Source organism: Rosa chinensis, chromosome 4, assembly GCF_002994745.2.
Source record: "Rosa chinensis cultivar Old Blush chromosome 4, RchiOBHm-V2, whole genome shotgun sequence".
Lineage (NCBI taxonomy): Eukaryota > Viridiplantae > Streptophyta > Magnoliopsida > Rosales > Rosaceae > Rosa > Rosa chinensis.
This window is the reverse complement of record NC_037091.1, coordinates 47,000,305-47,011,207: the sequence shown is the minus strand read 5'-3', so window position 1 is coordinate 47,011,207 and position 10,903 is coordinate 47,000,305. Positions and strand designations below refer to the sequence as shown.

General features: G+C 37.8%; 2 protein-coding genes across 2 annotated transcripts; both read left to right on the top strand.

Moving 5' to 3' along the window:
* The first annotated feature begins 2,790 nt into the window (after nt 1–2,790).
* Nucleotides 2,791–4,614, top strand: LOC112199426. The gene has a single exon (XM_024340447.2). It carries the CDS (start codon nt 2,791–2,793, stop codon nt 4,612–4,614), a length of 1,824 nt encoding a protein of 607 aa, XP_024196215.2.
* Nucleotides 4,615–4,685: 71 nt separating this feature from the next.
* On the top strand, nt 4,686–6,067 carry LOC121052860. Its single transcript, XM_040518769.1, has 4 exons — nt 4,686–5,191; nt 5,284–5,389; nt 5,484–5,593; nt 5,770–6,067. The coding sequence occupies exons 1-4, from the start codon at nt 4,848–4,850 to the stop codon at nt 6,065–6,067; spliced, it is 858 nt and encodes a 285-aa protein (XP_040374703.1). The 5' UTR covers nt 4,686–4,847.
* Nucleotides 6,068–10,903: the final 4,836 nt, after the last annotated feature.

Here is a 10,903-nt window from a genome sequence, read left to right as displayed (position 1 = left end):
CAGTATTGTTGTATATGTTGTATGAGAGTAAGTTGCAAAATAACATACAACGCATTTTTTTGTTTCCGTTGTGCAAGTTTGGAAGAAAATCACATGTACCCCAAAATGTGAGTGAGTATCGCAAAAAGGCCAATATTTGAGTGAAATGCTGTTACACGATAGTAAGCTCCTACAACGGAATGACTTATTTTTGTTGTGTGAATGTGCGATGGTAATCCTAGGCGGGAAAAATGAGTTTGTGATTTGTACTGGGCGGGAGATTTGCTAATCATGGATCTCTAAGCTGAAGTTTCATTGTATATTATCAGACAACCAAAATGATTTTGTGTGTTGTCTGAATTGGTTATACAAATAAAAAACTAAACTTAAACGCACTTTGTCTACCACACTGACAAGAATTAATAGCTAGGGCATACATATTGTCTCCCATCTTCGACAAAACAGCGAAACTTAAATGTACTTGGCCGTTTTCAACACTGGTGTAGCTAGTCTTCGACAAAAACCTGAAAACTCATATCTCAAAGCAAAACCCCGCCGTGTTCTTCTCTTTACGGATCGAACCCATCTTCATCTCCAAACCCATCTTCTTCTCATAACCCATCTTCTTAGAACACCATCTTCTGAAAACACGGGATTAGGGTTTTCAATTTGGAGATTTGGAGGAGGAGGAAAAGGGGGGAGGGGGGAGTTAAATCTGGATGAAGAAGATGAGGAGGAAGACGAAGACTCAACAATAACAAGAACAAGAACAACGAGCTGGGTTACTTGGAACAGTAGCGAAAGAAGATCATCATCGATATCCTCTGCCCGAGGTGGTCTGTTTGTCAAGGTAAAGTTTGGAATTGGGAAAAAATACTTGAGCTGCATGTGTTTGAATTCTATTTTTGTTCCTTTTAGGAATTTGGGGTGAGTGCGACTTCCTTAATTGGTACTGCATGTGCAATCGTTCATATTCTTCTCTTTGGTTGTTCTAACTTTACCTTGTTAGATGATTGTCAAGTCCTCCGATTTTTGTCAGGTGTTAAAGAGATGGGTATATATATTTTCAAATGTAAATGTTAGTTGTCCAAAAGTGGGTGCCATCTTTGTTTGGTGAAAGACCATTCTTTTTACTCTGTTAATTCTTGGTAGATTATACTTATTTGATCGTTTTGTTAATTGGTTTGTGGACTTTGTGGTTAGTAGTTGTTTATTGAATTGTTGGTGAAATCTTTTCTTTATTATGTTTTGTATGAACAACCTGGTTGTAATTTAGATATTCTTGTTGTCTGTAGGTACTTAGTAAATCTTCTTGAGTAGAAACCTATGTATGTGTGTGCATTGAATGAAACAAGTTTACATTTTTTTGTTGTTCTGAAGTTGGTTTTGGTTTTCAAGTTGCAGGAAGGAATCGAAGTTCTAAGAACAACAAATCTGGGTCGAAATTTGCTTCTGATTCTAAATGTGGATGTTGAAAGAAAATCAAATGTCAATGCTGTAGGATACCATTCCCATTTTGTTGAACTTCACGTGTGTTTTTTTGGCTCAAGGATTATTCGTATTATGAGCTCAAATTGCAGTTCGTTTTGTAATGTATACTACACTGTTTGAGAGCAAAAGAACTAAACTTTTTTAGAGGTAGACTTATGAGAGTGAAACTGGTTTTCCTGTTTTTTTTTTTTTACATATAGTAATGAAGTTAAAAGTATAAATAAACCGCCTTATGTTCTGTTCTTGTAATCAAGATACCTAATTGAAGTACATAGTAATGTGAACTGGTCAATGAGGGTGGCTTATATGTTGAGTTTTTTTCCCACTTTTGACAATGTGAATAACTTTGATAAGGCATTGAGTTTTGGTGAAGTATTGATGTAGGGATTTCAGTTCTCTATTAATTTAGTCTGGATATGCTTTTGGTTTATACAAAACAAGAGTATTTAATTTTGAAGGTCCGCCTTAAATTCTCGGCTCCATGTTTTGGTTTTGGTTTTGCTTTTAACCACTGCTTTTGTTGTATAGGGTTTTATCCATTAGAGTTGGGAGATTGAAGCTAGCTAGAGTTAAGCAAGAGTATTGCTGGGAGCTTAACTGGTAAGGTTTTCTGTAAAATGATTCTTTGTATTCTTTATATCATTCATAAAAAATGGTTGTGAATAATTGATCTATGTTGTTTGTTTATTGAAATAGGCTGCTTTATCTCTGTGTGGGCAGTAAGGTTTTGTAGAAAACAATAAAATATTACATCAAACTAAGTGTGGAGCATGTTTATTAGTTGGAAAAATGTTGTCCAAACATTTTGGTATGGTTTGACTTGGTGTCTTATGGTTATGCATTGATCTGCATTTACCATGATTAATTAATGCATTTTGAATGTATAAGACAGGTAGGCTACTAGAAGTTTATTAAAAGAGATGACAAAATGCATATCCATATATTTATGCTAATTGTTGTTTATATCATGTATTAACTGAACTAATTTGATGTTGAGTACCTATATATTTCTGAGCATTGTTAAGGTACTTTTTGAATGAATTTTTGGTCGAACAATTTTGTTTTTTACTTCTCTGACATGTAAATTGGTTTATATAGATGCTTTGCTTAGTCACTCGATATCGGAGTATATATAAATGCAAATTGCTGTCTTTTTTAAATGGTTTGGTAAATGTAGGTCTGGTTTGTGTTATAAATTAGTTTCGTGTAATGTAGATGGATAGGTCATGGATGCATGCTGATAGGAGGTCTTATGAATATAAGCTAGGAGTGAAGGAGTTTTGTCAGTTTGCTGTTGATAATGCTAGAGACCCTAATCGCATGTGTTGTCCTTGCGCAAAATGTGGAAATGTGAAAGACTTTTCTGCACAAGTGATAAAGGATCACTTGTTTCTGAATGGGATAGACGTAGGTTATGATAAATGGACAGAACATGGGGATGTTGTGGTAGAATCAGAATCAGATAGTGATATTGATAGCGCAGAGACAGAGGGTGTTGAATCTGAATCTGTGGAGGGTAATGTGGGGGCAGATTATGAAGTACAATTAGATAGTGATGTGGAGTTGGAAGGCAATGAGAATGATGAGCTTTCAACTGAGTGCAATGAATTCAGGCAGTTTGTAGAAGATGCCAACAAACCCTTATACCCGGGTTGCAATAGGCACACAAAGATGAATGTGTTGGTTAGGCTTTACAACTTGAAAGCGAAGCATGGTATGAGTGATGCAGCATACTCTGACTGGTTGATTGCCTTTGCTGAATTTATGCCCATAGGAAACGAGATACCTGCCTCTGTGTACGAGGCAAAGAAGACTTTGAGTGCATTGGGAATGAATTACACCAAAATACACGCTTGCCCGAATGACTATATTCTATATAGAAAACAGTATGCTGATGAAATGTGTTGTCCTACATGTGGTATTTCTAGGTGGGAAGTCTGCAAAAACAAAAAAGAAAGGGAGGGAGTACCTGCAAAAGTGTTGTGGTACTTTCCACCGATTCCTAGGTTCAAAAGAATGTTTCGATCAATTGAAACATCGAAGAGTTTAACTTGGCTTGCCACCAACAGAAACAAGGATGGCTTAATTCGGCATCCTGCAGATTCTACGTCTTGGAAGTTGGTAGATGATAAATGGCCAGATTTTGGTAGTGAGCCAAGAAACCTACGGCTTGTATTGTCATCAGATGGGTTCAATCCCCATAGTTCCTTAAGTAGCAAGTATAGTTGTTGGCCCGTTATTTTGGTAACCTATAATCTGCCTCCATGGTTGGTAATGAAGAGGAAACACATGATGCTGACCTTATTGATATCAGGCCCTAAACAACTGGGAAACGACATTGATGTTTACCTTGAACCGTTAATAGATGACTTGAAACTGTTATGGGAAGGGGTGAATGGAGTTTACGATGCCATTAAGAATGAAAATTTTACCCTTAGGGCTTTACTGTTCTGGACAATCAATGATTTTTCAGCTTATGGTAACCTTTCAGGAAGTATAGTGAAAGGCTATAATGCATGTCCTATTTGCCTTGATAAAACAGAACCTACAAGGCTAGTTCATGGAGGAAAGATGGCCTACACCATTCATCGGCGGTTTTTAGGAAGACACCATCCTTATCGAAAGCTAAGGGCTGCTTTCAATAACCAGCCAGAACATGCAACAGCTCCAGTGCCATTGAGTGGAGAAGAATTGTTGAGGAGGTTGGAGGAGGAAGTTCCACAGTGGCCGTTTGGAAAAAAAAAACCTCCTCCTACTTATAGGGGTGCTGAGGACGAAACCAGGCCATGTTGGAAGAAGAAGTTGATATTCTGTGAGCTTGAATATTGGAAGTATCTCCCTGTTAGGCACTGCCTTGATGTCATGCATATTGAAAAAAATGTGTGTGATAGTCTAATAGGGACGTTGTTGAACATTCCCGGAAAAACCAAGGACGGACTGAAAACTCGTTTGGATTTGGCGGAAATGGGTATAAGGCAACAGCTGCACCCAAATCTAGATGGTCGGAAAAAGAAGCGCTTGCCATTGGCAAGCTGGAACCTAACAGTAGATGAGAAAAAATGTATGTGTGGATCATTTCATGGCATGAAGGTTCCTGAAAACTATGTTCAAACATTTCGAGCCTTGTTTCAATGGATGATTTGAGGCTGACCGGACTTAAGTCCCATGATTGTCATGCCTTAATGCAACAGCTACTCCCAATTGCCGAGGGGTGTTGGAAAAACCGGTCAGAGTTGCAGTAATCAGGCTTTGCCTTTTTTTTTAATGAAATTTGCAGCAAGACTATAGATGCTTCAAGGCTTCCAAAAATACAAAGTAATCTGGTCAAAACTTTGTGTGAGCTTGAGAAGTATTTTCCGCCATCTTTCTTCGACATAATGGTTCATTTAACAGTCCACTTGGTTAGAGAAGTTGAACTATGTGGACCGATTTGTTTTCGATGGATGTACCCTTTCGAAAGGTATATGAAGGTGTGCAAGGGGTATGTTAGAAGTAAAAGGCATCCGGAAGGGTGCATTGCTGAGTGTTATATAGCTGAAGAGGCGATTGATTTCTTAGCTGAACTTCTCCTTGATGACAAGACTGTTGGCATCCCAAAAGAAAAATACATAGTTGACAAGCCTACCTCTGGTGCAACTGTTGAGTCAGTTTATGGCAAAGAATTTCAGCAAGCTCATCTATGCGTGCTTCAAAACACTGATGAATTTAGAAGCTACTTTTTGTAAGTCAATCATTAAATTCTGTTTTTTACAGTTTTGTTTATTTTGTTGTTCTAATGCTTATACACTTAACACTTTACAAATATTCTTGTAGGGAACACATGGAGCATTTGAAGAGGGAGTTTCCCAAGTACAAAAAGAATAAAAAATGGCTGCTGGACAAACAAAACAAGACTTTTGGCCAGTGGGTGAAGGAGAGGGTAAGTATTCTCCATTTCTTGTATATAATTGTAGCTAGAAATGTTTTGGATGATTTGAGCACAGAAATGTTGACTGTTATATTTTATTTTGTAGGTTGAATCACAGCTTGCAGAACCAGGTTGTGACATCCCAGAGATTGTGAGGTGGCTAGCAGATAAACCAAGCAATGAAGTCCCGAAGTTTAGTGGTTACCAAATAGGGGGGTGCAATATAACACTAAGTTTCGCGATGATCTTCGGTCGACACAAAGCAGTGGGGTTTATTTGGTTGCCAAAACACCTCAAGTAGCTACTGCTAGGGACAAAAACCGTATTACTGAAGACATAAGCTTCTATAGGGTGATTGTCGAAATATGGGAACTTGACTATGGTCATTTTAGGGTTCCTATTTTTAAGTGTGATTGGGTAGAGAATCAAAAGGGTGTTAGAGTAGATGATCTTGGGTTCACTTTGGTTAATCTGAATAGGAAAGGTTATCTAAACGATAGTTTTGTTTTAGGAAAAAGTGTGGAGCAAATATTTTATGTTGAAGACCCTGTAGATCGTAGGTGGCATGTTGTGGTGAGAGTCCCAAAAAGAGACTACCATGAATCTGTTGAGTATGATGATGTTGGGGACACCATTCTTTCTCACCCCCCCCCCCATCGCAACCACGATGCCTACTATTCAGTCACTTGATAACTATCCAGATGAGGAGCCAATGGGTTATAGGCGTGCAGGGGATGAGGATATAGTAGTTGAGGGAGAGTAGTTCACATAGTAGTATTCATGTAATTTATAATTGTCATGTGTAAAAGATATTTGGCTAACTAAATGTGTGTTCAACGTTGGTTATTTTCTGTTAAGTTTAATGTACCAAGTTAAAGTTTATGTTATTTTAATTACTCTTACTTTCTGCTTCAATTTGTGTTAAGTGTTTGTTATTTTAATTACTCTTATTTTCTGCACTAATTATGTGTAGTAATATGTGTTAAAGTGTGTTATTTTAAACACTTGCAGATTTATGTACTACTATGTGTTAAGTGTTTGTTTTGGAAATGACTATGATTTTTCTGTTTTGCTGTACTAATGGGGCTAACATTTGTGTAGATAATGGCGGGATCACAATCTGCTAGTGTATCGAAGAAGACAAAGTCAAAGGAAAAACGTGCGAAGCATAAGAAGACCAAGTCTTTGAAGTCACCAACAACATCTTCATTTTCTGATGGATCTCACTCAAAGAAGGGAAAGTCCAAAAAGAAAGAAGTTGAACCAACCGGGGGACTAAAGTTGCTGAAGCGGCATGCGGTGACTATGTCACGCATTACAAGCCGCAAGAATCGTATTCAGAAGAAGGTTGTTTTATTTAACCGAAAAGGGACCCCTTGTGGGAAGGTGGCTAAGCAAATGCAAAGCTACATTGGTGTATTGGCAAGAAGGAAAGTACCGATAATAAGGGAAAACTGGAAAGCGGCAACTGATGAAGAGAAGAACAAAATCTGGCAACGTGTTCAGGTATACAAATCAGTCTCAGTTTTATTAAGAATTAAAGGTGCAGTTAGTTAGTTTGGTATAATAGTGTTCATTATATTGTTTCAATTTTTCGCTATTTTCTGAACCTTGAACTGATATTTAGCAACGAAACACGCACAGGTTCCATTTTTGATTGGTCCTGAAGCTAAAAAATTGGTCTTGGAATCTGCTGCAACGAAGTGGAGGCAATTCAAGTCTCTACTTACTTCCAAGTACATTATCCCCTATTTGGATGACCATGAAGCCTTGCGATATCCTCCGGATGATTATCCTTTCATCCTTGCTGACCATTGGACAGAATTTGTGAAAATGCGGAAGAAGGCCTCATTCTTGGTATAAATGCACTTCTACTAAAATCATTTACTTGTACAAATATCAAATGCAGTTATGTATATATAGACTTCTCATTTAACTAAGTATCCTTATTTTGCAGGAAAAGCGTCGTGAGCAACAAGAGAGGCGCAGCTTGAATAAGTATCCTCATAGAATGTCCCGTAAGGGATATGCAGGGTTGGAGGATGAATTGGTTAGTGAAACTGTTTTCTACCTTACTAGTGTGGAGTTTACACCATGTGTAATGCATGCATTAACTATTTCACTTTGTAGGCTACCGGAATGAGTGACGAAGAAGTTGATAGGGCCACTTTGTGGATAAAAGGACGGCAAACAAAGGATGGCAGTTTCAAGGATGAGGAGTCAAAAAGGATTGCTGAAAAGATAGTAAGTCCAATAAAGAAAGCCTATTATGTATGTATAAGGTTTCTGAACATGATATGTAATGATATTTCCTACTCTAAACTTTCAGGCAAACTTGAAGAGAAAGGTTGCTAGTGGAGAACTAAATGCTGAAGGAACAAATGATGTCTTGACATTGGCTTTAGGGACTCCAGAGCATGGGGGAAGAGTGCATGGAATAGGAGGTTTTGTCACTCCCTCTACTTACTTCCACCTCCTTAAACGTAGAAAGGAGAGCATAGAAGCTACTATCAGAGTTAGTGTGCAGAAAATATTGTTAGAGGAGAGAGAGAAGATAGTAGAGGAGGCAAGGGAGAGGATAATTGAGGAAGCGAAAGAAAAAAATACTTGCAGATGAGCGGGCTATGTGGGAGGCCAAGTTTGCTGCACTTGAAGCAAAGGTAAATGGAAAAGAAGGTGCAACTATTCAGCCACATGCATCTGGCCAAGGAAGTTTCTCAAGGACAGTAGATGAGATTGCTCAAGAATCGGATAAAGCTCCGTTGGAAGAAGTAGCAAACATTGTGGATGATTCGGAGCATTTTTGAAGCAATGGAAAACAAAACCCTCATACATAAAAGGAAACGGACAAAGATAGCTAAGGAAGGTAGGTTGGATAAACGTCCTTGCTCCAACAGAGGTAATGAGTTTCCCAAGTTGGTTGAGAAAGCAGTTGTCAACCGTGAGGATGTCACTGAGGCTGTTGAAGAAAATGTCAATCTGACCAAGGAGCCGGAGAATGAGGAGGGGGTAGAATACGTGGATTTGACGATGTGTCCACCCACATCAAAGGTAATTTGGTCTTACTTAACGCCAATAATGAACTGGAAAAGATCAAAGTTTAATTATCAAAGCTAAACCAGTCGGTCATTTCATGATTTTTCAAAAAAACTGTACTTGTTTTACTCTCAGTTTTTGGTAGCTTAAAGGCGAATCTTCAATGATCATTTTGAACTTGGTTTCAAGAAAAACGGAGTTGAAGTGAGTCCATTATGCTATTTTTAAGTTACTGCACTGTTTCAGAATTTCATTGCGAATAGCATGAAACTCTGGAAAATAGTATCTTTGAATGTCTACTTGAAATCTGGAAAGTTTTGCTGCAAATCGAAGAAACAATAGTTGGTGGTGAATAACTATTATTCCTATTTCCAATTTTTTGAAACTGTCTCAAGCTTGCAGGTTATTGTTACAAACAGCTATAAATCTTGTTTTTTTTTTGTCTACATTTTAGTCAAAGGTAGCTGAGGTTGAATGCAAGTTGGCAATAGGTTCTGATGAACATATTGTTGCTTGTGCCACTGTTATGGAATGCGAGGATCCTTCCCAACTTGTTCATGGCACTCCACTAGGGGATGGCAATGTGCGCGTTTCTATCTATGCCGCGCTTGAGGAGAAAGCAAAAGTGTCATTTCCTGTGAAAGATGAAATTGAAACAGTGAAGCAGGCTATGGGGAGTTGGATAGCATGGCCTAAACACCTAGTTATAAAATCACATCTCAAGGTAAAAACTCAGTCTAATTCAATCTATAGATACTTCGGTAACATTCAATTGTTTATAGAAATTCACATAACTTTAGATTTGTAGCATATATTTATGATATATACCTCACATTTATTTTCTTATTGTAGAAACCTCCCAAGGATAGTGCTGAAAAGAAGAAGAAAAGGAAAGAGATAGGGGAAGAAGACTCGGAGATTGAATTTGGCTTGGCTAAATTGGCACCATCATTACCAGCTTCATTGAAGATGTTATGTTTGTGGAGTGAAGATGCATTCAAAGATGGGCATACAATCATATTCTACATGGAGCCTGAAGTGTTTGGATTTTCTCGCAAGACTTATATATTGGGAAAAGATGTTCGGCGACTGGCAAGCATGAGGGAATTAACTGGAACATGCATTGTAGTGTACCAGAGGTAGAAAATATGTAGTACTGTTATTATATATATATATATTATTTTTTTTCTTTCTCCCCAATGCCTTGATAAGAAATGCAGTTGCTGAAACTTACTGACTTGGTGTAAATGTTTGTTGCCTTGATAATCGGAGCAGTTGCTGAAACTTACTGACTTGGTGTAAATGTTTGTTGCCTTGATAAGAAATGCATCCTGCTGAAACTTATTGACTTGGTGTAAATGTTTGTTGCCTTGATAAGAAATGCAGTTGCTTAAACTTACTGACTTGGTGTAAATGTTTGTTGCCTTGATAAGAAATGCAGTTGCTGAAACTTACTTTGTGTAAATGTTTGTTGCCTTGATAAGAAATGCAGTTGCTGAAACTTGCATTGTGTAAATGTTTGTTATCAGGTACCTCTATGATCAGTTGAAGGCTTATAAAATGCTTGACATGGTTGCATTTGTTGACCCTTCACTTGTTGGTGCTGTGGGGTGTGGGAATGGAACTGTTAGGGCCCAACACATCAAAGAAAGGCTTGCAACTGCTAAACCAGGACAGATGTTCATGTTGCCATTTAACTCGGGGTAAGTTCACGAAGGTTTGCAAACTTTCATAATTAAGTAACTTGTGTCAGAAAAAAAATCTAGTGTTCAGGATATATGACATTTTGCATGCATGTAGTGATCATTGGACTTTGACACTTGTTGATCCGGACAAACAAACCGCCTATTTTATGGACCCGCTAAAAAGACGCTTACCCACAGGAGATTGGATGTCTATCGTGGAAACGTGAGTCACTGGTTTATATATTGATCACACATGCCTCAATTTTATAAAATCTATTGAATACACTTGTTGTTTCCTTTCCTATATGGCAGAAGTATTGATTATATTGTTGTTTTGGTGTAGTGCTATGCGTATGTATAATGCTGAAAAGAAAAAGTAAGGCCGCAGTTCAGTCCAATGGAAAAATTTGGCTGTAAGATTCACTACTTCTGATTTTCAGAAAACAATATTTCATTTTGTCCGATTTCACTTCTTGAGTCATTTGATTGTGTTTAGGGCATTCCTCCCCAACCTAGCAACAAGGAGTGTGGATACTTTATCATGCGATACATGAGAGATATCATTGAGGATAAAGACATGTCATTGTTTCCTATGAAGGTATCGACATATATATAGCTATAAATATAGTAACTAGACTCAATTTTTCAGAACTTTGTTATTATGTCCATGCCTTATTCACCAAAAAAGTTTGGTTACTAATCCTTTTGATATAATAAACTAATTTCAATGGGAGAGGAGAGGCAGCAGCCAATACACCCAAGCAGATATTGATCAAGTGCGAAATGAGTGGGGAAAGTTTGTTGT

Coding starts and splice junctions, on each gene's coding strand:
- LOC112199426 (XM_024340447.2), top strand. CDS start 2,791: ATGTGTTGTCCTTGCGCAAAATGTGGAAATGTGAAAGACTTTTCTGCA.
- LOC121052860 (XM_040518769.1), top strand. CDS start 4,848: ATGGTTCATTTAACAGTCCACTTGGTTAGAGAAGTTGAACTATGTGGA. Junction 5,192..5,283: donor GAATTTAGAAGCTACTTTTT/GTAAGTCAATCA, acceptor ATATTCTTGTAG/GGAACACATGGAGCATTTGA. Junction 5,390..5,483: donor GCCAGTGGGTGAAGGAGAGG/GTAAGTATTCTC, acceptor TTTATTTTGTAG/GTTGAATCACAGCTTGCAGA.